Here is a 26,540-nt window from a genome sequence, read left to right on the forward strand (position 1 = left end):
GGTTTCTGAAGTCACCCGTATCTTGCTCGGATGCTTCAAGTCCTTCAATAATACAACCGGCATATCGAAAAACATCTACAGGCAGCAGGAAAGGTCTGTGTCCCATCGGTGGTGTCATCAAAGTCTTTTGCAAGACGAAAGCGGTGAAGATGCTGCGAGAACATTTGACCGGATTCATGGGCAAGCCCGGAGGTGTTTATTTCGTTGCAAAGATTCTTTGAGGTTTGCCGTCGGTCATTTTCGTCTCCATACCCGGCGTCGCCAGTGGCGACCTTTCCCGTCGACGTCGACGTCCACACCTCACTCCCTCCTCAATCGCGCATTGCAGACGCAAAAGCTGACATCTTCTGCAATACTGAGATGAAAAAGTGAAGGAGAATGAGCGTTAGTCAGCCACCCGCTTGGCGCACCGTGGGAGTCAATATCCGCCTTTACCTGCGTTTGTTTCTCCTCCCACACTAGTCCCACGCACTCACCTTTTGACGCGCGAGCCCTCCAGTCCTGCAACTTCAAATCGATCAGACTCTGCTCTCCCCTCAGTGGAGTCGCTTTCTATCCATGTCTCTGCCATACGTTTCCGATCCGCAGGGACATCTTCCGGGCCGGCGACAGCACACCACCGTTGAGTCACTACTCGCTCACCTGCCTCCCCGTCTTCCATTGCCTCCCGCCCCAGCTATGCCTGGATGGACCGAACCACGCTCTATTGGACAGTCAGAAGCTCGTCGTCGCATGTTAGATGGCCAGACGATGCGTATGTAAGCCCTCCCTTCAAGCCGCTCCCATTGACCAAGCATTTAGCTGTCTCACTTCACAAGATGGAGATGGGATTCCTCGAGTTCACTATCGGAACGCACAAGGAAGCGAACAAAGTCCTTCGCAACACCCTTGCCATGCAAGAGCAGTCGACACAAGACCTCCGCGACACCATTACAGTCCATAAGCAAGCGAGACGTGACTCCCGTGATACCGTCAAGGATCTTCGTGATGTCATCAAGGACCTTCGGGAGCGCGACAGCGACCTCTCTGCAGCATACAACGACCTCTCTTTCAAGAACGCGGCCCACGTCGACCAACGAGACGAGCTTCACTCGACCAAGCTTGCGCTGGCCGAGCTGAAGAATGAGCACCTCGAGCTTCGCCTCGCCCTCAAAAGCAAAGAGAAGGTTATCGATGAGCTCAACACCAAGATCGAGGAGGGGGATAGGCTTCTCGCCCAGTCGCAGTCACAAGTACAGCAACGGGATCACGATATCTCTCGTTTGCAACTGGATGTACATGGACGAGACAAGGATGTCGAGAAGGCGTACAAGGAACTTGCCGAGCTCAGGAAGAGTGAAGAAGCCAACAAGAAGAAAGATGAGGCCAAGCGAGCGGAGTTGCAGGAGCTGAAGGATGAGCTAGAAGATCTGCGCGGGTTCTATACGGACCTCCAAAGCCGGAACATCGACATCACCATCGAACTTGGTCATCAGCGTTCCACCACGAGCGAGCTCACAGTCGAACTCAAGGCCAAGCATGCAGCATTGCAGACACTGAAGGGTGAGCATAAGGAGCTTCAGGTCACCTACATGACCAAGACCGGCGAGCATAGCGCAGCTATGAACGACCTCTCAGCATCGTACGAGGTCAAGAAATCAGAGCTACAAGAGTTGAAGGATGAGCTGCAAGAGCTTCGCGACTACTACAAGGGCCATGAAGAGGCCATGGAAGTGCTGACGAAGAAGTCCAAGGAGCAAGACGAGATCATCGTTGGGTGGAACGCTCAAGACAAGGAGGTGGATGATGTTCTCGTCATGTTGGAGCGGCAGGTACTAGAACAAGTCGACGCTAACACCGAGCTGGCGAAGCAACTTACCGAGGCCAAGAAGAGTGAAGGTGTAGACGCTGATAGTGTCGAGGTCGTCGAGCAGTACATGCGACAGCTGGAGGAAAAGGATACCGAGATCGAGAAGCTGCAAGAGCAAGTTCTCGGGAGCGCTTCCGACAAGACGGCGCGTAAGCTTGCCAGGAAGCTGATCATCAAACACAAGAAGCGTGGCGAGGCGCTTAAGGAAGTGAAGCGGCAGGCAAAGGCAAAGGATGACCGCATCGACGACTTGCAAGGAAATATTCACAGCTTGGAGAGCACGATTCGCAGCTTGGACAGCAAGATTCACCTCTTGGAGGCTGATTACTGGACTGATGATTGATGATGCGTCTGAAGACACTCAAAAGAGTATAGGCAGACTGAGACAAGGTGATTCGAGGAACGAAAAAACTGTAAAATAACTGGTATCAAAATGAGCTATAGAGCCGCCGACACACCCATGTGTCCTCCACAGAATAAACCAAATGAACCTAATAGATTCGGCTACCTTCCATGTATCCCGTCTTTCGTGACGTCCAGAAAGACGTGAATGCCGCAAATGCTTCCACTCAAGCTCTTTCCCATACTAGTACACTGGTGTTGGCTCCACACCATACCCTCACTACCCTCACACCTCCTACAACGGCTGGTAATCGGTGCTAGTATCTCCAACCCAACCATACCACAGCGCAACCACCGTATTCGCCGCGACCCAGACACCCGCGTATCCAACAGCACCGACAACATCGGTACCAATGAGCGTCATACACCGTTGAACGGTACCAGCGAACAAGAACGCATTCAGAATAACCGTCTGCTGAATCAGCGTCCTCGTCCTCTTACTGTAGTTGAAGAAGTTATGCTCAATAGTCTTGGGAAGAGTCGCGGTGCTCGGATCAAACACCTCAACTGGTGTTTGAGTTCCCGAGCGCTGCGCCGCAAAACTCGGATTAAGCAAAAACGCCTTCGCCGCCCAGCCCACCACAATAGTCTTCGCCAGAATCGACACTGGAGACTCATTGTGCGCCGCTTCCAGCGTAGGAATATCAAAGTACTGGACCAAGAACGTGTTCAGGAAACCGCTTGTCTGGCCCGCCCACAGCACAACAATGTACACGGCGATGGCGAGCATAGACGACGAGACCTGTACTTGGATGCTGTTGAGCAGGAAGCGGTTGCGCAGGGGCTCGTTGTTGCGGTGGACGATGGAGCGGGGGCGGAGCAGGTAGGTGGGTATGGCGAAGGAGAGGACTTCGATGGTTATGTTGGCGGCTGCGGTGAGGGCGCTGATCTCGTAGTAGGTGGTGAGGAGGTAGGTGAAGGGCGCGTAGGTTAGGACGGTTAGGGCGGATACGTCGAAGACTATACAAACAATCCTTATTAGCATTTCATTCCCATCATTCACATCAATCAGATGTAAGGGTAAGGGGAAAGCGCGTCTTACAATCATAGTTAAAATACCACGTCATCCACACAGTAACCCAGCGCATCGCGACACGCGCCGCCGGCGAGTAAAACGACGTGACATCGTCCTCCTTTGGCACCTTACTCACAGCACCCAATTCCGGGCGCAGAAAGTTCGCCGTAAACTCCCACAGCAGCATATTGATGCCCATGTTCAAGCTGATGAGAATGGGCACGCGCAGCGCCGTCGGCAGACGCGAGCGCGCGGGTGCGCGTTTGGGTGCTGGGACGACATCGGGCGCGGTGCGCTCGATGGTTGCGGCGGGTGGTGCCATTTGTCTGTCGCGTTGAGGTTGGGGTTGTGAATAGAGAGAGAGGGTGGTGATGGGAGTGAGGGAGAGGGTAAAAAGAAAGTTTGAGGTTGTGCGCGCAGGGCTGGGATGGGGTGGGCGCGATGGCCGTGGGGATGGGGGATGAAGCTTGTGTTGGAGCTAGTACGAGATCTTTGTTTTGGACCTGCGTCATTGCGCGACGGGCAAAATAGTGAACCGTGTCCGTGCGCGAGGCAATCTCGAATATATTAAGTGATGTTTGTACTGTGAAGAGGTGAATGTACTGCTCGATGATTACACATCTAGTAATGAGGTATCATTCGGAGATGCACGGCTTCATCGTACTCAATATTGTGGTGGTAGTCACAACTCCTTCCCATCTCTAGTAGTGGCTGGGTGAATAGAACCTTGGAAGTCTTTCATTAGATCTGCGCCCTCGTACCTCTCCATCACCACTCTAAACAAGATACCTAAAATCACCCATCTGCTTCCTCCCCTCCTCAACACTAACCCCCTCCACAGCCGCCGTCTGCTCCGCAACATCCCCATGCACAACCCACGCATCCGTCCCATCATCCAACCTCTTATTCAACCTCACCAGAATAACCCTGAAAACAAAGCATCCCGCAATCGTAACCCCGAACATCGCCGTAACAACCCCATAGCTGTTCCTGTACCCATTGTCCGACATATTCCACACATAACTCCCTGCAATGTTGCCGAGCTGCGAGAACGCGTTGATCATGGCGATGGCGACGGCGCGCTTGGCGGGTGGACGCGGGAACGAGGACGAGATCCAGGAGTAGAAGACGATGAAGCCGGCGTAGGAGGAGGCTTGCAGGAAGAGGGCGACGTAGCGGCCTGCGGTGTTTGATGTGGCCATCGAGATGACGAAGCCGACGATGCCAAGCATGATTGGACACACGATGTGCCAGAAACGTTCTTGCTGCCGGTCCGCGTGCCACGCGTTGATGAGCGAGACGACGCATGCGAAGGCCCACGGCGGTGCAGACATGAGCAGTGTGGTGATGTAACCAAAACCGAGGGTCCTTGTAAGCGTAGGGAAGAATGCGTTGAAGCTCAATCCAACCACGTACGCGGTGAACGTGAGCATCATAACATAGATCTTGAGATCCTTGACCGCCATGAAGAAACCCGCGAACGCGGATTGCTCAGCTGAATCTTCGTCTGCTTCGCCGACATCCTCAGTCATGCGCAAGACGGCGACGGCGCGCTCTTCCTCGGTGAAGCCCTTCGAGTTGTGTGGGAGATCCGGGAGGATGAAGATTGCGGAGATGGCGATGAGCATCGTCGCTGCGCCTTCAATCCAGTACAGCCATCGCCAGGCGCGGTGGCCGAGCGTGCCTTCCATGTTTCCCAGTACTGCGGCACCAACTAGTGAGGAGAAGGCGTTTGAGATCAGGTTTCCACAGAAGAGGATTGCGTTTCGCAGCGTGAGTTCACGGCGCGTGTACCATTTCGACAGGATAAGCAGCGCACCGGGCAGGAATGCGGCTTCCACAAAGCCGATGAAGAAGCGGATCGCGACCATGCCGGCAAAGTTTGTCACGTTTCCGGATAAAGTGGAGATCATGCCCCAGACGAGCATAACAACGGCGATGTACAGCGACGGACGCGGAATCTTGTTGATGATCATGTTGGACGGAACCTGCATCAGGATATATCCCACGTAAAGAATAGACAGACATGTGCTGTATTGCGTCGGGCTGAGGTTGAGGTCTTCTTCCAGACCGCCCAGACGAGCGGCGGCGATGTTGTTGCGGTCGAGATCTGGAAATACTCATTAGTAACGCATCATTTGGTTGCGTAGGTGATATGTGAGCGGCGTTACTCACAGTTCATAATATAAATCAACACAAAAAGCGAACATCTCGCATCCAACTTCCTCTTCAACTTCTTCTCCACCTCCGCCCTCCTCTCTGGACTCATATTCGCCGCAAGCCCACCAATCTTCGCTGCATGGTGGTGTTCGGAGATCTGCGCGGCATCGTGGGCGGAGATCTTGTCGTCCGCTGGGTACTGTGTCGACACCATCTTTACCAGAGGTCTTTCCAAGCGGTCCCAATTCCCGGGCAGTGTTCCTTGTCGCGACGTTCAAGGAACCGGAGTTGAACAGACGTTTTATGAGAGAAGTCTGGGGTCCCCTCCTTAATATACACAAACCGAAGTCGGCTCCTCCGACTTTGCGGTTACTCCAGATTTTTGTGGTAACCCTACCCCACTATACGGAGCTTGGCTTGTCTAGCATGCAGGTAGTTCGCCGTCAACCAAATACCGTTGCATTCTACCCCGACCACCAACGGACGGCGTGCATGATGCCCCAGTCATCTTTCAGAGTTTTCTGGTGGTAGCTCGTGTGCTCGTGTGTTCTGATTAGTCTGCGCGCACGACTCATGCAGCGATGGAGGCGATGGGAAACCAGCGGCGATTTGTGCCTGCGAAAGAAGTCTTTCCCCGCATTGGCTCTTTCCTCCGTCTTGCGTCCCTGGTCTCCTCATCATCCATCCAATTTCCATCCAATCTCATCAGCCAGCCCTCCCGACATTGTTAATTGATTAGTAGGCCCAGCACTTGGCTCACCATCTTGAACACGACCAAGAGCTCCAAGCACCTGAGGTTGCGCGGAAGGCGGGCTTGATCGCAAATGCATACTGCACCGGTAATGTTGCTCGGCTTCTGGCTGGGGCTTGTTCAGAAGCCGATCGCGACGTCGCGTAAGTATGTAATGGATTTGGATGGGCACGGGCAGGCAGGATCCGACAGCCGGCCGCGTTAATGCATGCCGAGGCGAAGCGAAAGGAAGGCGCATGCGTCACTCCGACGAGGGAAGGGAAGGAACGGCTTGCGGGCACGGGACGGCGTTAAACTTGGGGTTTTGAGCCGCATGCGCATGATATCTGACGTTCTCGCATTCGCAGCTTGCATGGCTGGTAACAGCCAATGTTTTGAAAAGTCGCGCAATATCTACATATCCTCTGCGATATCGCATACAAATCCCCCATTCGCCGCGCCCGCTACACGCCCAAAGCAACGTCCTCCCCAGACCACCCACACCCACACCATCCACCGACAAATCGCGGAGACTGGAGACTCCGCTTGCTCCAAACGGAGAAAGACGCACATCCTCATGTGACGCCGAGCCGCACGTTCACCGCCTTGATCCAACCATCGCGTACTTGCACCTGGAGATAGCACCGGTTCGTCGTGATTGCACTGTGTACGTAAAGCGCCGACGAGCAGCTCCGCGGGTAAACTTCGGATCGGAGGTTGCAAGCGGCGCGCCAATGCGAAGGTGTCGCGTGCGGGTGGTGGGTCGGTTTTTGAGGACTTCTGTGGATGGCTGAGGATAAGGGTGGGTGGGTGATTAGTGATCGTGCTGGTGGTGGTGCTGCCCATGTAGCAGTGAACCTTGACTTTTGGTTTTCTATGTTTTGGAGAGACGGGTGAGGTATTGACACGGCTGGCACGACCTGATGCGAGGGCGGCTGGAATTGTAGTGTAGTGCCGCTGTCCGCACAGGGAAAGAGAAGGAACATCGGGGAGTTCGATGAGCTTTTTTAGACACCCGCCATAACGTGGTGGTAGCGGTATTTTTGATCGCATATCGACATCAGGGTAGGCTTGCGGCTTTTGAAAAAAAAAAGGGCCAGGACCGACGCAGACCATAGAAGCGTTGTGTAGCGCTTTTGGAGGGACACAGCGCGGACACAGAACTCAGCCATGTCACCGAGGATTGCTACTTTTGAGAAATTGGAAGTCCACGAGTGGAATATGAAGAAAGAAGGTGGCGGCCAGGAAAAGAGCTCTTATACTCGCCAGGGAGGCGATGCTGCCATGTTGTCTGGGTGATAGAGTTTTGCGTAGCACGAAAGACTTTCGGGTTTGTTGCATGAGAACGCGACGACCGGAGAAGAGGCACAACATGAAAAGGTTTGCTGGTTGTTTTTGGAGGAGCCGACGGTATGTCGTTGTGCCATTTTGATTTCTGGTCTCACCCAGGCAAACACATGCTTGTCTCTTTTCATCTTTTTAGGTTCATGCTCGACAGCGTCAGCGAGCACCCGCGACATCAAAGTATACGTTTCGAAGCTGACGAACGCCATGCAACTTTCTGATGCGGTTTTTGGAGGACGCGACCAGGCGCAGACATGGCGTTGATTTGTGGCCATTTTAGAATGTAGAAGTGGAAGAGTTGCAATGTAATGAGAAGGTCCTCGGTCGAAAGAACAGATTTTATACTCAGCCGAGCGGTGTATCCATGAAGCTTGAATTTCTTCGATGGAAGTTCTGCTCACAAGATGGCGAGTCAGATCGCTACCCGAGGGGAGAGCCATATGTCCTTTTTGGTCAGGATTACGATTGGACGCGCATAGCAGAGTCGGTCTTACTTTTGCTTACTCCAACATACAACTTGAAAGATGCGTTTTCGGATGACTGGGAGAAGTTGGTCCGAAACATGTATATGAAGCCCGAAGCTTTAGACAGACGGAACGAGGGAACAAACATCGGCGCTCGCAATTAGCGTTTTGAGAATTGGAAGCTGGAGAAGTGGATATGAGGGAGAAGGTTCTTAAGCAAAAAGACTGCTTTTATATCTACTCAAGCACCGAATCGGGTGTGCTCTCATGCAGGCCTTTTTTGCGCGTTTTGAACCTCGGTAAGCCGAACTGGACACAGAAACAATATGGAAGGGAAATACATGTACGGCTCAGCGCGCTCTTTTGGTCGCACTGCATCGTTTGCGGACTGCAATGACTTTTTGACGTTCAACTAGGCGACTCTGCCAAACATGTCGTCATCTGTTCCGTCATTTCGGAAACCGAGAGGCAGACGCGGGACATCTTTGTATGCGTCGTTGACTTTGGTAAAAGGAGGAAAGAGTGTTGGTGGAAGAGGTGAAGCTCTGTAAAGGCGAGGAGCTCTTTATCTAGTCGTTGCAGAGTCAGGACTAGACTATATGAGGTTTTGACCTTGCGCTAACAAGGAATCAGCAGAGTGGCGGCGGATTTCCATGGTTCTGGCAGATTCATTTTTTGGTCTTTCGGAATGCTCATGGCGGGAGAAGCGGCTGGTTTTCGAAGCATGGAGCTTGATCAAGTATTGTTGGAGGGCGCCGGCAGACGCAGAACATGCCCGGATGGCGTGAACACTTTGGAGACAATATTAAGGAAATGGGTGTTGAAGAAGAGAAGGTTTGCAAGAAGGAAGGTCCTTTTATGTCCTCTCTGCGGAGCTACAACTGGAACCGTTTGAGTACTCAGTCATATCCAGGTACGCCGCCAAGGCCTTCAAGCGGGTGGCCGCACGATTCCATGACCGAAGACTGCATCAGGTCTGTTCCAATCTCTCGGAGAACTCATACGGCATCCATTGCTGCGTTTTGAAGTATGGAGACGTGCTCTAGTCTTTTTGGAAGGTACTGGGCAGGCGCAGGACATGACTTGAGGTATATGCCAATTTGGAAAGGCAACAAAGAGTGTTTGGTTAAGAAGACCTGCAAGAGCGAGGAGGTACTTATAGAGTCATTATAACTAAAGCCAGTAAGTTCTCATGTGACAAGGGTGTTGCCTTTTCGTTCTCTCCCCCAAAGTCTCATGCGACATGATCGATGCGCTTTGCAACATCAAGGTGTTGCGGTACAACTTGGGGAGATGCCGGACAGAGGTAGGTCATGTCGCAAAGTCATTTTGATTTTGATGAAAACAACGGGGAATCAATGTGAAAAGAGTAAAGCTTTGTCAGGCTGGAGAAGCTTATATGTTATCTTCACAATCGAGGCTCGACAGCACATCTTGCCGAAAATGAAGTTTCTGAAGTCCGAGCAGGCGGCCAGAAAGTCTCATCGCTCACTGTTCCGCTGTTTTTCTAGTGGCTTTTGCCTCACTCGCTGGATAAACTCATGACAGAGCTATAGAATCCTTTCAAAACATACGAAAGCGTCGACTTCTTTTCAATCTCCGTGCAGCCAGTCGCGCACATATAACATGACATATACCGTTTTGGTATTTTGCAGAATAGGAATGTAATGAGAAGCAAGGAGCAAAAGCCTTGAAGACTTTATACGTATCCCAGACATGAACTGCCTCTTCGAATGGCTCAGCCAGAAACACATGTAAACTTCTTCTCTCCGTTCTTGTGATGTGGGTCGACGAGGGCAAAGCAGAAGGACGATATTCGGAAAGCATGACTGCAGCAGCATGGCGATGATTTGGGTCCTTTTCCGATCTCAGCGCGTCCACAGACATGGGGCGCAGTTGTCCTAATTTTGGTTTTTGGATAATATAAGAGTGTTGTAAGAAGCCAAAAGCCAAAGCTACAGAACGGAGACTTTATACGCATTCCACACCTCAAGCTAGTGCTTTTCCAACTCCAGCTCAGCCGGCATCACATGCGTGTAGGCTGCCGTATCTTTTGTAGTTTTTTACGACGAGAGAGAAGGTATAAAACGATATCATAAGACGCCGGCACTTTGGCGACATGGATAACCTCTGTGGTTGTTTTTGATCCCAACGCACCCGCAGGCATGGCTGTCCTTCGCAGGCCTTTTGGTGTTTTGATAGATTGAGGATGTTATAGGCGCGTATGTGTTGCGGCAAGCAACGCAAGAAGCATAAGCCATTCTTTCTTCCTCTTTGTTATCGCACCTTGACCTAGAAGCAAACATAAGAACGCGAGACTCTACTTTTGATATGCCGTAATGACTGTTGGTAATTCCGAGTTCCGACACCATTTATATGACGTAGGACCTTTTCTTCTAGAAGACTCCGGACCGGCCTAGTACACACATAAAGTGCTTTCTATCACGGTTCAGTATTTTGATAAAGTAAGAATGTTTTAGGACTGCAAGTTTCAAACAGCACTAGGCTTCAGATCATAAGGTGACTCTCTATGGCTTCCTTGTCAGGTTCTTGACTCAGCGGCAGACATAGGCACTCTTGTAGTGTCTTTTAGTGTTTGATAGTGGCTGTCGAGAGTCCAGGGCTTCCACTCCATAACGAGAGTGATTATCTTTTTTCCTCAAGGATCCAGCTCGGCCCGACACATGCAGGAACTCTGTTGCGCTTTTAGTATAGAATAATTTGAAGGTATCGTAGGAGTATAAGGTCCGAGACTTCAGCGTCTCAGAACCATTCGAAGTATGCAACCACGTTTTGATCTCAACGAAGAGGCACATAAATTGCCGCGAATCCGTTTTGATAATACACAGGGCAAGGATAGAGTAGAGGGATGGAAGTCGAGAGAGCCAGACTTCGACACCATAAAGATGAGGTCAAGTTCTTTTCTTTGCATCTCGGCTCGGCTGACCAGACACATAGACGTATACGGGGTGGGTTTTGGTATTAGGAGGATTGTCAATGTTTTATGAGGATAACAGCTAAGGAACCTAGGTTTTATAGCATCCAGCAAGTGCCCTATCCTCTTTGGGTAAAGTGCTGAGTCTTTGGCTCGCACATGAATATACCACCTTTGTTGTTTCGTAAATAGCCAAATCTTTTAGAAAGTATGTATTCAAAGTGCGAGTTCCAGAGACACAAGACTTGAATTTGTGTGATTGATTCTCGTTTCCCAGCTCGACCCGAAACACATGACTGTCTTTGGGTAGTGCTTTTGGTGCTGGAAGTTCCGGAGTGAAAGTGATAGCGCGAACTCCACAGCTCAAAAGCATGGGAATGTGTATTGTAAGTTTCGATCTCAGCCCACGCGCACATGGACACATGATGATCAGGTTTTGGTAAAGCTTTTTTTTTTGGAGAAGAGCGGAGAGTGGTAAGAGTGGGAGAGAATGAGACTTTGCAGGCATATATACCTTGTATCGCGCTTTGGCTTAGAGCACAGTTCGGACGCACACACCGAGATATGTTGTTTTGTTTTGAAGAGTTGGAGAGTGGAATATCAGAAGGCAGGCCAAAAATCGCGAGCCGAAGAATCTCGAAGCATACCATCATCCAGAAGACTTTTTGATGGTGCTAGCCTGCTGCACATATGTCCAGCCAGTTGTTCTTTTGGTGGTCCGCAAAGACGAGTGTGCGATAAGAGAAGAAGAACTGGAGGTTGGGACATCTATGCTATCTTCTGTGCCTTTCTCGACAGCCCGACACTCCCACACGTCATGTTTCTGGCAGCTGCGGATTTTTGATATGTTGTAAAGGCGAGTGTGTTGTAGAAGAAGGAGGGTCGAGGGGTCGAACACACCGGAAACATAACTGCAGCCTCGGCCACATTCCAACAAATCTCGACACTCTCGGACATTTGAAGCTTCGCATGTTCTTTTTGGAGAAATGGAAAGTGGGTGTATAGTAGGAAGTCCGAAGTAGCAGAGTGCCAGCGTCGAGAAGCATGTCTTCATCCTAGAGTTCTTTCGTTCCGTCTCCACAGACCCGCGCATGGGTACACAATGATAAGGTTTTGGTAATTTCGAAAGTGATTGTATTGCAGAAGTATAGAGGGAAGAGAGTCCAGGATTTCAGAAGCATGCAATGAAAGTTCCACTGTTTCTGATAGCAGATCTCGGCCCAGCCGACCAAACACATTAGGAAACCATGATGCATTTTTGGTAATTCGCAAAGGCGAGTATAATGAAGGAGAACAGCAGCTGGAGACATGAGCGTCTCTGAAATCTCCTTGAGGTAATAGGTCTCTGCCCGGCCGGCGACACACATGCGACAGAGTCATGAATGGTTTTCGTAGTTCTCAAAGGCGAGTGAAATGTAGAAGGACAGATACCTGCGAGCCCAGAAACTCAAAGACATGAAATGTCCGAAAATGAGTTTCAAGTTGCGACTTCCAGACCAGCAAACCTAGCTCATGTAGCCTGAATGATGCTCTTTTGTGTTTTTGAACTCTGGTGACGCAGTAAAGAAGCGGGGGTTGCAGGCTCTCAGACTCATATCAGCTCGCTTCCTAAGTTTTAAGTAGTAGATCAGGAGCTCGGCACAGCTAGACACAGCTATTAGTTTGTCAGCACTACATTTTCGGTGTCTCTGTTCGAGGAAGGGTAAGTGTATAGAAGAAGACAAGACTCTGTAAGCTGCAGAGAGTCGGAGAGTCTGAGAGCCCAGGAGCATAGAACGTTTTTCGTGAGCCTTTTTGAGGTAAAGTTCAATGCAGCAGGCTGAAGACATATAGCGTTCTTTTCGTGATTTTGGTAGTTCGAAAATCCGAGGAAGATGCAAGGAGATCAAGTTGAGAGCCAAGGAAGTCCAGCAGCATATGATAGACGACGACGGTCTATACATGTATCTCGGTTCAGGCAGCTACTTACACATAGGGTCGGGTTCTGTGCTTTTTGATATCTAGCAATGGAGTAGAAACGCAGAAGAAGAAAGAGCTGGACTTCTAGGAGCATGGAACAGGCTGAGCGTTCTTTTTTAGTCTACGAGATTGGTACCGAAGTCCAGTCAGCGAAGACATAGAACATCAGTAGGCATGTTTTGATATCCGCCGGGTCGAGAGAGGCGGTGGAAGAATGGAAGGAAGAGGAGAGAAGACTCCAGCAGCATAACCACAATTGTGCTCTAATTTGTTCTTGCGCAGGCGCGATTCCAGCTCAGCATAGGCAAACACATCGCGTGTCTAAGCTTTTCTTTTTGGTAATTCTCAATGCGAGAGAAGGTAAAGAATCAGAAAACCAGGAGAGCGCGAGATTCTCCGAGCATCAAGTAGTTCTTGGTTTTGTTTTGGTATAAACGCTATGTCAACCAAGACCATGGGCATACAATGATCAAGTTTTGACATCGCCCCAGTCGCGCGAGATTGGAGAGGAAGGCCATGGATGAGGCGCGGACGTATTTTATATGTAGATCGCAAGGCAGCGAGATTGAAGATAGAGGCAGGCTGGAGGAAGATCCTCATCCCAAGTTTCAGGTCTGTTTTTACGAGGTCTCCATGGGGAGTAGCGACATCTTTTTGAGAAAGGCGTTGGTCTCCTCTTTTCATACAGGAGAGCGGCACTGATTTTGGTAGAGTGAGTCGACGGCGCAGTGCAAAAACATTCCGCTGCTAAAAGGCGATTTTCGGACCCAGGAGAACAAATCATGGGTTATCATCCCTTGAATTTTGAACGCGGAGGAGTCTAGACAAAACATGAGCCAGTGTGTAAACCTTTTTGGGGGAAAAGAGGAGGAGACCGCTCATCTTGCAGTTCCGCAGAAATTTTGGAGAAAGCTCACAAGGAGTGTAGATAAAGAAAGAAGGACGGAGCCGGTAGAAGAGGGTGTTTTATATACCCCTCGGATAGCGCAGCGGAGACAAGCAGGTCTCATGGTAATTTCGCATCGGATTTTGAGGGAAGAGAGGAGGCAACAGCCCATGAATCCTGTTGTGCGCGTTTTGAAAAAGCTCAGAGCGAGTGTAGGTAAGGAAAGAAGCAGGAAGCTAGCGCATGAAGAGCTTGTATAGCGATTTGGAAAGCCGAGCGGAGACGGCCAGATCATGTCCTGGTCGCCAAATGTTTTTCGAGGAGGAGGAAGAGAGCAGCCAACATGTGCAGAAAATGGGGAATTTTGGAAAGGCTCACAAGGAGCGTAGATGAGGAAAGAAGGAAAAGGCCGGCAGAAGAAGAGCTTATATACGCGATCCAGAGAGTACAGCGGCGACAGCCAGATCATAGAAAGCAGTTCTCTATACGTAGAGGTCTTAACAGACGCCTACAAATAGGCGTTGCGTTAATAGTATATAGTACTAAAGTATCTCTTTAGTAAAAAATTAAAAATATTAAAATATTAGCTAAAGGCTTAGTGCGCTAAGCTTTATAAAATTTACTATCTAATTATAAGTAGGCTATAAAGGCTTTATACCTTATACTTATTTTTATATACTTATATACTATTACTTATAACACTAAATTAATAAATTTAAAATATATAGAAAGTAGTTCTTATTATTTTAGTATATAGCTAATACTATATCTTCTTTTACTATACTTTTTTTATGTTATTCTTTTAAGAATAAAACTATATTATTTTAATAAGTTTATAAGTAAGCTAAACTTATAGTTTTATAAACTAAGCTTATTATATCTAGAAGTATAGAAATATATAAAAGATAAATTATTATATTATAAGCTTACTTAGAAAGCTTTTTTAAGTAGTAAAGCTTCTAAAAGCTTATTTTAATCTATACTAGTATAATTATATACTATACTCTTAAAAAGTATATAAAAATATATTCTATAATAAAGTCTTTTAGAATATCTTATACTTATTTAGTACTTTTTTATAAAAGAAGTAACTACTTAGAAAAAAGTATTATTATTTAAACTAATAGCTTTTAAATACTACGCTAGTATAAATATAGTATATTTTACTTTTTATTTTAGTAAATTATTTAAAAGAATATAGATTAAGTAAGAGAAGTAAAAGTAGTAAAATAAAAGCTTTATACTTATTTCTCTTAATATACTTATATATCTAAACTAGAAAGTTTTTATAAGATTAGAAAGTTATTTAATTATTTTAGATAAGAAGTACTATCTTTTAAGTATAAATATAATAATTATTTAATTATTTATATATTTTTATATAAATAAAATACTTATAAATTAGTTATAAAAAAGTTTTTTAAAAAGTTTTTAAGTTTTTAAAAGAAGTTATAAACTTAGTAAAGCTATATTCTATAAGTAGTATAGTATATTTTATAGTACTTTAGATATAAAATATCTTATAAGTAAAGCTACTACTTATAATAAGTATATTAAAAAGAAACTTTTAGCTCTAAAGAAATAATATATTTAATAATTAAATATAAAGCTAAGATATTTAAATTAATAAAATTTTTATACTTAGCTTTAATATTTAGCTAACCTTTTTAATATAGTATAGTATAAACTAAAGCTTTAAGTATAATAAATACTATTATAATATATACTATAAATATCTATAAATTTAATAGACTTATAAATAAAATATAAAAAGTCTAACTTTATTATTAGAATACTAAATTACTTTTAAAGTAATTTACTAAATAAAGTAAGAGCTTTTTATATATAAAAGTTAATAAATAAAAGCTAATAATATTATAAATAATATAGTAGTAATAGCTTAGTTAAAAAATAAGAAATAAGCTTTAGCTAAGCTTTAAAACTAAATTAAAAATAATAAAAATAAAGTTCTAAATAGTAATAAGCTTAGCTTTATAAAAGCGCTTAAATATTATAGTAATAACTAAGTTATTAAGAAAATATTAGTATATAAGTAAGTAGTATTAAGTTCTTATACTAGCGTAGTTATTAAGTAAGTATAAGTAATAAGTACTAAGTAGAACTAGCAGCGTTAATATTATTAAATTATTTATTAATAAACAAGCACAGACATGTAATATCTGTTATGTTTTTTTAGAAAAGGTCTCGCTAGCGCAGACATAGCTTTTGCGTGTACATTTTTTGGTAAAAACATCTAAGAGGTGTGTGTTAAAGACGAGAAGCAGAGACAGCGACATATTCGCGATCTCAACAACTTTGGATATGCTCATCCTGCCGCTACAAGTGGGCTTTGGAACATGTAGCGAAATGCGGCAAGTTTTGGATAAAAGGCGCCGCCTCTCAGACAAAAACATGATAGAGCTTCAACATCTGTTTTGGAAAAAAGCCTCGCCGGCGCAGACATCACCAGCTGTGTACCGTGTTTTGGTAAAACACCCAGGAGGTGTGTGTTAAAGAAAGGAAGAAAGCCGCGCCGACGTGAGACTTTTATACACGCTCTCCAAACATCCGTGCTTGCGTGATGAGTTTTCATCATCTTGTCGCCGGCGGATCTCAGAGCCGGAATCATGCGTGTATCGTTTGGTTGTTTTGAGGCGCGCAAAGCCAGCCATGTCCCGAACATCTTCCTGTTTTGAAGAGGTAGGTTTTCGCCGACGGAGAAGCAGGCATATCTGGTAAGTGTTTAGTTCTGCGGAAGGAGACGTGACAGGTACTCCCTATCGTTTGAGTGGTAGGAGTAGAAACCCAGGCCGGGAACCATGCTGGTTGTGTCTCCGAGTTTTGGAGCGCGCAAAGCCAGCCATGCATGGAAGTCTTGCTCTTTTCGATGAGATCGTATTCCGTAGAAGAAGAATAGTAAATATGGTTAAGGAGCGCGCAATATCACCGGAGAAGACATGCCTTCGTTTCGTGCGTTTTTGGAAGGTTTGCAAAGAGTCTCAGTCTCGAAACCATGACATCCATGCCCGCAGTTTTTGAGAAGGGCGAAGCCAGCCATCCGCTGGCTCTCTAGATTTTTGGATAATAGCGGAGGAAGAAGGAAAGGCGACCGGCATGCTGTTCGAATAAAGACACCCCAGAGGAGACATCATAGGCTGCGTTGTGGTATTTTGAATGGTAGGCGGAGACACTCAGTCCCATAACTATTCAAACTGTTGGAGGTATCTTTGAGAAGCGCAATGCCAGCCATGAAAGACGTTTCTGAGGCTTTTGATCATACCAGATTGGTAAGGAGGAGAAATAGTCATGCGCCCAATCGAAGAACCTTTCCGGAAGAAACATGGTTGTACCCACCTAGCTCTTTTAGGTAATAGGAAAGGGGCGGGAACAGCGGGAGACATCCAACATCCGGTTGTTGTTTTATGGATTGGGTGCTTAAGGGACGAGCCAACCATCACCAGGGGCGATTTGCTTTTGGATAAGACCGGAAGTGCAGGGAGAAGCAGCAGACATAGACCTTCAATCAGTGTGATTCCAGAAGCAGACATTTTTTGTAAATCCCTCTGTTTTGAGTCGCCAGCCAGAAGAGAGCAGCAGACATTCCGAGACCTTGTATCTCTTTTGAGTGGAGGGGTGCTCAGCGGGACAGACATGTGGGGCGGATCTCGGAGTTTTGGGTACTCGTGGAGTTGACGGAGAGCCGAGACAGGGCGGAAGCCATTTACATGTCCGCTGATGGTTTTTAAGAGGTGCTCGAAGAAAAAGCCATGCCACAGCTTTCGACATTTTTTGGTATTCCAAGTAGCAGTCGAAGAGGCGGGAAGAACGCCAGTCATGTCGGTAGCCGATCGTTCTTTCAAGAGAAGTGCTCGACGACCGCGCCATACCGCAAACAACGAGTCGTTTCTAGTATTCCGAGGAGTAGTCAAAGAAGCGCGAAGGACGGAAGATATGGTGGCATTCACTAGTAGTTTTCGGAGAGGTTCTCGACGAACGCATCATGACCACCCTTAGCTGTTCTTTTGATCATTTCTCAAGCCGGCGAAAGGCGAGAGGAACAGCAGTCATATGCACTAATTATCCACTATTTGGAGAAGTGCTCGCCGAACACATCATGAATATTTTCCATCGGTATTTTGAACAATCCAGGTCGTCGACGAGAGGCAGGAAGAAAACCAGTCATGCATCCACTGGAGGCGAATTTTGGAAGAAGTGCTCGACGAGCGCACCATGTCGAAAGCGTCCTTGTTTTGGTAATTCGAAAGTAGGATTGGAGTCGTAGTCGTAGTTGGCGGAGAGGCGGGAAGAACGGCGGACATCTAGAAGAGGAAAAGATGTTTTGGAAGAAGTGCTCGACGGAGGAGTCATTCCATTGTTCCTTTTGTAGTTTTGGAGGACAGACGACGTAGTAGGGTAGTAGTAGTCGAATGAAGAAGAGAGGGAGAAAGACATGGCGAACACGCGAGTCGTTTTTGGGAGAGAGGGCGGGACGGACGACCCATGCCATTCGGATCAGGGATTTTTGGTAAATCAAGAATGTGAAGTGATGAAAAGAAGAAAGGAAGGGGGACAGCTGAGCGAGGTTTATAAACACCTCCGAGAGACGAGACGGGCAACTTTGTCACATGGTCACATGCGCAAAGCACCCAATCCCCTTCGATTCGTTACACACCCACCCCACTAATGAACCATAGTCTCCAGCGTGCCCACCGGCCTCTCAACAATATCAATACACCCATCCACAATACTCTTCCGCGCAGGCTCACTACTAACATTCTGCCCACCAAGATACAGCAACCAAACCAGTCTCCCCACCCTCTCATCCTTAACCTCACCCAGCCAACTGCTCTTCCCCATCGTCTCCTGCTTATCCCCCTTCTGCACAAGCGGCTGGTACAGCGCACCCAAACTACCACTCTTTTCCCTCGTTAGAATAATAACACTGCCTTTTGGCGCCTTCCCCTTGCCCTGGAACAAGTTCCGGAACTCCTTCATAGCGACGCCAAAGGACTCGTCTTGGAACTCGCCTTCTTCGACGGGCTTGGGCAGGGCTATGGATTTGTTTTCAGCGGCTTGTTGGCGGAGGAGCTCGGCTTGCTTGCGTCGGACTTCGTCGGTGCGCGAGGCGATGCCGCGCATCCAGCCGTCTTGGAGGTGCTTGAAATCTGTGCCGCGGCAGGGGACGACGCGGAAGGCCATGTCGACGCCTGCGGTGCCGTCTTTGGCGAGTATTGACTCCCAGATCTTGTTGCTCTTCTCGGGGTCGAGGAGGGCTTCGCGGAGGTCTTTCTTTTCGTTGGGGATGAGGGCCGAGGCGGTGGGGTTTACGGTGTTGATGAGGTGGTTTTGGAGGGTGGATAGGTGGGCGGTTTTGACGTACAGGCCTACGACGTAGACTTGGACGCGCAGGAAGGAGACTTTGCGAATGCCCAGACCGAGGAGTGTGTATTCGGCGTCGCTGGTGATGGCTTCGGGGCCGGCGGTGTCGGTGGGGAGGCGGATGGTGCGCGGGAAGTAGGGGACGTAGGAGGTGCCTGTCTCGACGAGCTCGATGGCGTCGGGGTCCGAGGCTTGGGGGTTGTCGGTGTCGCCTGTCGTAGCAATGACCTTGTCGCCGGCTGCGATGACGACCTTCTTGCCTTGGAACTCTTCTGCGGCTTTGCGCGGTGCATCGCACTTGGTGGGAGGCCCCATGATCATGTCGAATATGCCCCGACTTGGCTTCTCGTCCTTCTCCCCGGGCGGCGGCACATCCCATAACCGGACGAGGAAGATGGGGGCTATCATGGAGAGCGCAGCACCGAGAGCCAGCCAATTCCGCCTCTTGATCAACTGTGCCCGGCGCATGGCCTCGGCGCGGTGTACGGAGACGAAGTCTTCATCTGGGCGAGGGACCTTGGGACGGGCGCCTTGCTTGAGGATGGCCTCGAAGTCTGCTCTGCTGGAGCGCGAGCCCTGGCGGAATTGTGGGTTGGAGCGCAGCGGCGCAGGCGTGTTGAGGCAGCGGAAGATGGGCCGTCGCGCGGCAAATCGTATGGAGTTCATGGTGGCTGCATTGGCTGGGGTAAGTCACGATGGGTGGATTGAGACTTGCAATGCGGAGGAGCAGCTCGGACCATGTCTCGATGATGTCGTCGCCGGCCCGGAAGCGAGCACCTTAGCGCGGCTTTCACCGAGGCGCGTCGCGTCAGCCCTACGCGGTAATTCTGTGATAGATTGAGTCTACCCCACGCTTCAGTCACTTACCACACACGATGCCTCCGCGAAGATCACGACAGGCGGCTACTCAAGCATCCTCACCGGTGCCAATACAGTCACAACGACGGAGACGAGATGACACTCCCGAAGATGAAGACATTGACATGGAGGACGCCATCAGAGAGGCGCAGGGCAGCGGCAGCGTTGATCAACTAGCAAAAGGTTTGGTGCGCTATGCCCTGTCGTGTGAGCATTCACGGAAGCCAATAAAGCGCGCGGATATCAACGAGAAAGGTGAGTGCATTGGAGTTCTATATGACTTGAGACTAACAGATGCAGTCCTGGGTTCCTATACTCGCCTGTTCAAGGACGTCTTCTCGCAGGCTAACAGCCAGCTCATGGACGTCTTTGGGATGCAGTTCATCGAGCTGCCCAAAGCGGACAAGGTGACCTTGCGACAGAAGCGCGGTAAGTATTCAGTCTCACTGTGTTCTTTTCCATCTAACGTCTCCAGCTGCCGCCGGCTCGGAATCCCAGAGCAAGTCCACCGGCATATGGGTCCTGCAGACTACCCTACCTGAGCAGTACCGCATACCAGACATCATCGGCCCCTCGCGACCACTAGCAGCCGACTCAGACGAGATAAACCGAGAAGACTCATACGTCGGGCTGTACACCATGGCCATCGCCCTCATTGTCATATCTGGCGGTATAATCCCAGAAGGCAAGCTAGACCGTGCTCTCAGGCGTATGAACGCAGACCAGACGACGCCTGTTGGTACGAAAGACAAAACGATTACGAACATGATCAAAGACGGTTATATTGTCAGGATCAAGGAAACGCCTGGCGGAGGCGAGGAGACAGTAGACTACATAGTCGGGCCTCGAGGCAAGGTCGAGGTGGGACGGGAAGGTGTCGCGCAGTTTATACGGATGATGTTTGGGGAGAGCGAGGACGTGGAGGAGCTTGAGAAGAAGTTGCAGCGGACACTGCAGGTGGCGGACGCCCTCAGTGACAGTGCGCCGGTCGAGGCGACTCAAGGTGCATCGCAGGCGGCAGGGCGCAAGCGCGGGCGGCCGAGAAATGAGGACGATGAATAGTCTGGTGGATGATATTATGATACCCTATGTAGTTATGTTAATGCTCTTTACTGGGACAAACGTCATGTTGGGTGATGCTAGCTCGGAGCTCCCCTCAAGGGACCCAGTTGTCGAGTTGCATCATCGGCGGCAAGCGCCAAAGAGCTGCGGGCAGCCGTCACAACAAAGACACGAAGACCTGCGGCGAGGAAGGCGATATTGCGGTACATGTAGTGGCTTGCCATTTGTCAGCGTCACGAGGGACGTCGCGCTGGTAGGTGTGAGGTAATAGGTGGCAGGCGCAGTGGTAGCAGGCGGTCGAGCAATGCCTGCATGCTGTCAAGGCTCACGCAGCTTCGCCCGCCCCTCAAGCGCTTCTGCGCGCCAAGCTGATTGAAACGGCTCTATTTTCCACACCACCCGCCCTTTCTCCTCTCGCTCGCCTCGAATCTGCTCACTCTTGCGTCCTCGACATTCCCTCCATCCCTCCATCCCTCCATCCCCGCCCCGACATGCCCGCTTAGACAGACCGCCAGCCACAATGAGCAGCATCGACTCCCTCCTCAACCCCGACGCCGGCCTGCAGCGCCGCCCGTCTGCCACGACGACGACCGAAGACGCTGCCGATGCCCTGACGACGCTGGCGACGCTGGGCAGTGGCCAGCAGTTTGTGCCCGCCCCGACGCGCGAGCTGCCCTCGCCCACGGCCTCGTCCCACGCGCCGCGACGCACCAGCAGCTTCGGCTCCCACCACGCGCCCGTCGAGCCCTCGCCACCCCTCGACGAGCCCCAGGTGCACTCGCCGACGCTCGAGCACTATCACCATGGCTCCAATTCGCCCGAGGAGCAGAAGCGCCGCCAGTCGCTGCTGTCGAGGACCTCGCCCGCCCCAGTGCTCGCGCCAATACAAAATTTGTCCTCGGCCCTGCAAGAGCAGACGCAGGACGCCCCCATTGGCCAGGACGTGTCGCAGGTAGTCGCATCGGACGACGGCGAGCGAGACAGCACGCAGAACCGCGAACCTGCATTCACGCGCGACGAGCCCACCACCTCCCAGATCCGAGAGCCCGCAGCGACCACCCTCCAGCCTGATTCACACAATGGAAACGCTACTCTGCCTTCGCCGCAGCCTTTTATCAAGGACGAGCCCTCTGGAACACCGCGCGAACACACTCCTGCAATCACCGCCTCCCAGACCGAGCGACAGAGTTCCGTGACTGGCGAGAACATGGACGCCGACACACTCAAGGCGCTTGAGATTGCCAAGCAGAGCGACCTTGGACTGCGGAGACGGAACCAGAGCGCGGCAGAGAGCGCCCCATCACCAGTCGAGTCCAAGCCCGCACCCGCCCCGACCAAGAAGCGACCAGCGCCATCGTCCGCCTCCGCCATCAAGAAGAAGGGAACCGCAAAGACATCCAAGCCGAGTAAGAAGCGCAAGGTCGAGACGGAAGATGGCGCGCGCTCCGTTACGCCTACCTCGCGGATACCCAAGTCGGCGGGCAGCAGGGCGATGAAGAAAGGCTCGCACGCCGGCACACCTGTCCCTGGATCCTCGCCCGCCCCAGGTCACGAACACGCTACCGACGACGACGGCGAATCATCCGAAGACCACAACCTCTACTGCATATGCAAGAAGCCCGACAACCACAAGTGGATGATTGGATGCGATGGCGGATGCGACGACTGGTTCCACGGCGACTGCGTAAACATGCGACAGGTGGACGAGGAACTGGTCGACAAGTTCATATGTCCGCAGTGCGAGGAGAACGGCAAGGGCAACACAACATGGAAGCCAATGTGCCGGCGGGACGGCTGTCGGAAACCTGCGCGACTCAATCATGGCAGGGAGAGCAAGTACTGCTCTGACGACTGTGGAGTTCTCTTCATGCAAGAACAACTACAACGGACGGCAGGTGCCAAGGGCGCCAACGGGACGAAGGAGAAATCCAAGAAGAAGAAGAAGCCTGCGGAGAGTGAAGGCGCAGAGGAAGAGGAGCCGACACCCCTTGGAGGCACACTACGAGCCAAGGACCTCAAAGCCCTCGTCGACGCATCGCCCAACATCCAAGCCTTCAAAAACCTCGGAACCGGCGTCCTCACACCCCCACAAACCGCCTCCCCATCCCGCGCAACCTTCCCCTCCAACGGTGAAGACCTGGCTCTGACTGCCGGCGAGATCGAACGCCTGACCGCCCTCCACAAAGAGAAGACCCAACTAAAAGACCGACTCGAAGTCCTCAAAGACCGCGAGAAGTTCGTCAGCATGGCCAAAGAACAAGCTGTGCGTCTCGCCGACCGCGAGAAAGTCAAAGCCAAGGACTTCTGCGGCTACGACTCGCGGCTCTCCTGGTCCGACGCCGAATTCCTCCTCTGGCGCAACAGCAAACACGGTCGCGCCGCCTTCCACCACTCTACCCTCACTCCCACACCCGAACAGATCTCCTCCACGCCCACACCCGCGACCAACGGCGCCGACGCTATGGACATCGATGTCGATGACAAGGAAACTGCGTGCTTGAAGAAGCGCTGCCAAAAACATCCTCAGTGGCAGAAGCTCAATCTGCAAGATGCGCGCTTCGAAGAACTAGAAGTTGTAGAGGCAATCAAGGAGTGCGAGAAAGATGAACGCAGTGTGAGGGATAGGGCGAGGCGGAGAGGCGCGAAAGATGGGTTAGCCAAGGAGTTGACGGCCGGTGAGGATGGGAGTAAAGTCGAGAGGAATAGGGAGGGGTGGGTTGAGGTTGTTGCGTCATGACAGCACTCTCACGATCGTGACTTGTTGCCAGTGGGCTTGACCGAAGTTCTGGGATGTTGAAGAAGAAGAAGAAAAAGCTTGGATAAAAGGCATTGGATATATACCCCCATTCCTTTGGACGCGTTATTCACCGCGCACACTCTGAGTATTTGGGCGTTACTGGGCTACGGAAAATAAGCGATATATACTGCCGTCCTTGGAGCTATATGCTAGGATGGCGGTTTCATCTTCTTTGCCGGTCTTGTTATGAGAGGCGCAGGTATATGCGCGGATATAGCGAGTTAGTATGGTTTAATGACTATTTTACCTTTCATCCTACGTTATTCTGGTTTGTTCTTGCGCAAGTGGAGGATGTGTTGGAGGGCGCAAAATTGTTGGGATGAGATGAGTTGGAGTGGAGGGGTGGTGATGTGGGCTGGTGGCGGCGTATAAATACCTCGCTCATTGCCTTTCTTCCTTTCTATATCCACCCTTCCAATCTTCATTTTCCAAAAGGGGTGCCGTTGACCCTCATGGCGCTGTCCTAAAAAACTCAAATACCGACCCATGTTCTTCCCTCGCTCCTCCTGAGTCTCTCCAAAACACCTAAGGACCTTTCTCATGGTGCCGTGCCAACCCTCCCGCGCATTACTGCAATACGATATTTTCTTCAAAACCACACGGCGCCCAAGTCATGGGTGGCGGAGTTGGAGTTGCGATATAAAAACTACTTTCTGACTGCTAGACGTTGACTTCTACACAAACATTCTGGTCTTCGCTTTTCCAAAACGGGCAGAGAACGGCGAAATGGAAAGTCTAAAAAAATGAATCGTCGCTCTTATGAGACTGTCCTTCCGCCTTTTTCTCAAACATCAGGTACTTCCTCAGATGCGTGTCTTCGCTGTTTCAAAAGCAAACGAAATGAATCGATGGAGATCGAAAACGAAATCGCTATCCTGCATGGCGCCGCTGCCTCCTCTTCCTGCTGGTATATAAACACTTCTTCTCGCGGCTGGAGTGTAGCTTCTTACATCTACATTCCGCTCTTTGTTACTCAAAAAGGCGATAGCAAAGACTCCATGGAGATCAAAACTCGAAGGCCTGCCACTTATGTGGCGTTGCCTTCCTTCCCTCCTTTCCGCACACGAAAAACGTCTCCCGGATCAAATATCCAATTCTAAATACAGATCCGAGGCTGCGATTTATCTAAAACTACCATGCAGATTGCGATGGAGATCAAAAACCCTGCAACACACGCGCATGGTATGACTGCCTGCTGTCCTTCAAGTCGACTATAAATATATTCACAAAGAGCCCATGTCTGCGTTCTCTCCAACGTCGCAGTCTTTACTTTCCAAAACCCGTACCAACGGGTTCTATGGGAGTTCCAAAAATGTATGGAGATCGTACATGTTGTGCGTCCGCCTCTCGTTCATCAGCTCGCAGATGGCATTTGAGCTATTTACTCAAAGGGACATTATTATTCTTCATGTCGCGGCCTTCGCTTTCTAAAAAACAAAGCATTTAGAACCCATGATCGGAGTCAGAAATAATGAATCTAGAGCTGAATGTTGTGCGCTTGCCTGCAACGCCTCTGGTCGCATATAGAAAACCTACCAGCGGCTGGGGTCTTACTCTTCACCAACATTCGGTGCCTTGTTTCACCAAAAACAAACCACGAAAGACTCTATGAGAGCTCAAAAACTTCCGCAACTACAATGACATGTTGAGAGCGGCCCGTCCCCGGCTCAGTCGCGTATAAAGACGTCTCTTTCTGGCAACAACGGCTTCACTTCTACGCCAACCTTCCAAGTTGTATTTACCAAAACGGAGGACGGGAGTTCCTATGGAAACCAAAACATGGGAAACTATCAGTGCATGTTTGCGCTTGCGCCTTCTCTCTGCCACCGAACAACGCACGCTACGGGATCATGACTGGACTTCCAACTCGACTCCAATACTCCGGCCTTCTTTGGCCTAAAGCAATGAGAGTACCCAGTATGGAATTTCGAAAAGCGTCTACTCCAGAACGATGCTGTGTGTCGCCGCGTTCTCTCTGTATGCATACAAAAGCCACCTCTTCTGTCGCGACTACTTCTACACGTTAATGCTGCTCTTCTGATTGTCTTTTCTCAAAACACACGTCGTGCTATCTATGGAGAATTAAAAGAAAAGTACCAACATGAACATATTGTGTGCGTGTCTCTCGTCTTGTCGCGCGCATACACGATCTACGTATCCTTGGGTTATCCAAACTCCACTTCGATACTGCGCCTCCAGTATGCATAAAACCAAAAAAATTATGCCTGCCCCTATGAAGACCTAAAAGAGCGCTGCCTATGCTTCATGTTGTGCCTCTGCACTCTCTCGGCGCGCATGTTAAAAAATCATCTTCGTCGCGACTAGACTCTCACTTCTACACTATTCTTCTGGCTTCGTTTTACTAAAATACATATACAGAGCAATGTATGGAGTTCCAGAAAATACAACTCAGGACCCGTTATGTCTGTCTGCCCCCCGTCCTCCCGCACTTATCGAAATTACCGCTCTTTGATGATTATATCTTCCTTTTGGCTCTGAAGCTCTGGCTTGCATCTATCTGAAATTCTGACAACATTACAACATGGAGATCTGAAAATCTCCCAGCAAAAATTCATGTTGTGTGCCTCCGCTCTCGCTTTCCTGCTCACATACAAGCTACTAGACTTCCAAAAGCATACCTCGTAATTCTTGATAGTACTCTGGCTAGTTGCCCCCATTAAAAGGAATAGCGGACAGTTA

At 49.7% G+C, this 26,540-nt stretch overlaps 6 protein-coding genes across 6 annotated transcripts; 3 read left to right on the forward strand and 3 right to left on the reverse strand.

Moving 5' to 3' along the window:
• Positions 1–750: 750 nt before the first annotated feature.
• Positions 751–2,192, forward strand: J4E84_010900 (uncharacterized protein; the record flags this gene model as incomplete). Its single annotated transcript, XM_049393455.1, has 2 exons — positions 751–754; positions 802–2,192. The coding sequence occupies 2 exons, from the start codon at positions 751–753 to the stop codon at positions 2,190–2,192; spliced, it is 1,395 nt and encodes a 464-aa protein (XP_049238824.1).
• Positions 2,193–2,486: 294 nt separating this feature from the next.
• J4E84_010901 (uncharacterized protein) lies at positions 2,487–3,588 on the reverse strand (the record flags this gene model as incomplete). Its single annotated transcript, XM_049393456.1, has 2 exons — positions 2,487–3,211; positions 3,294–3,588. The coding sequence occupies 2 exons, from the start codon at positions 3,586–3,588 to the stop codon at positions 2,487–2,489; spliced, it is 1,020 nt and encodes a 339-aa protein (XP_049238825.1).
• Positions 3,589–4,042: 454 nt separating this feature from the next.
• J4E84_010902 (uncharacterized protein) lies at positions 4,043–5,640 on the reverse strand (the record flags this gene model as incomplete). The annotated part of the gene is made up of 2 exons (XM_049393457.1): positions 4,043–5,376; positions 5,442–5,640. 2 exons carry the CDS (start codon positions 5,638–5,640, stop codon positions 4,043–4,045), a joined length of 1,533 nt encoding a protein of 510 aa, XP_049238826.1.
• Positions 5,641–18,424: 12,784 nt separating this feature from the next.
• On the reverse strand, positions 18,425–19,789 carry J4E84_010903 (uncharacterized protein; the record flags this gene model as incomplete). Its single annotated transcript, XM_049393458.1, has 1 exon — positions 18,425–19,789. The coding sequence occupies one exon, from the start codon at positions 19,787–19,789 to the stop codon at positions 18,425–18,427; it is 1,365 nt and encodes a 454-aa protein (XP_049238827.1).
• Positions 19,790–19,998: 209 nt separating this feature from the next.
• Positions 19,999–21,043, forward strand: J4E84_010904 (uncharacterized protein; the record flags this gene model as incomplete). The annotated part of the gene is made up of 3 exons (XM_049393459.1): positions 19,999–20,236; positions 20,282–20,410; positions 20,457–21,043. 3 exons carry the CDS (start codon positions 19,999–20,001, stop codon positions 21,041–21,043), a joined length of 954 nt encoding a protein of 317 aa, XP_049238828.1.
• A 312-nt stretch (positions 21,044–21,355) lies between these two features.
• Positions 21,356–23,780, forward strand: J4E84_010905 (uncharacterized protein; the record flags this gene model as incomplete). Its single annotated transcript, XM_049393460.1, has 2 exons — positions 21,356–21,360; positions 21,551–23,780. 2 exons carry the CDS (start codon positions 21,356–21,358, stop codon positions 23,778–23,780), a joined length of 2,235 nt encoding a protein of 744 aa, XP_049238829.1.
• Between the last annotated feature and the right edge of the window lie 2,760 nt (positions 23,781–26,540).

The sequence above is a fragment of the Alternaria hordeiaustralica genome (assembly GCF_023758085.1).
Source record: "Alternaria hordeiaustralica strain BMP 2776 chromosome Unknown scaffold_49, whole genome shotgun sequence".
NCBI classification, from domain to species: domain Eukaryota; kingdom Fungi; phylum Ascomycota; class Dothideomycetes; order Pleosporales; family Pleosporaceae; genus Alternaria; species Alternaria hordeiaustralica.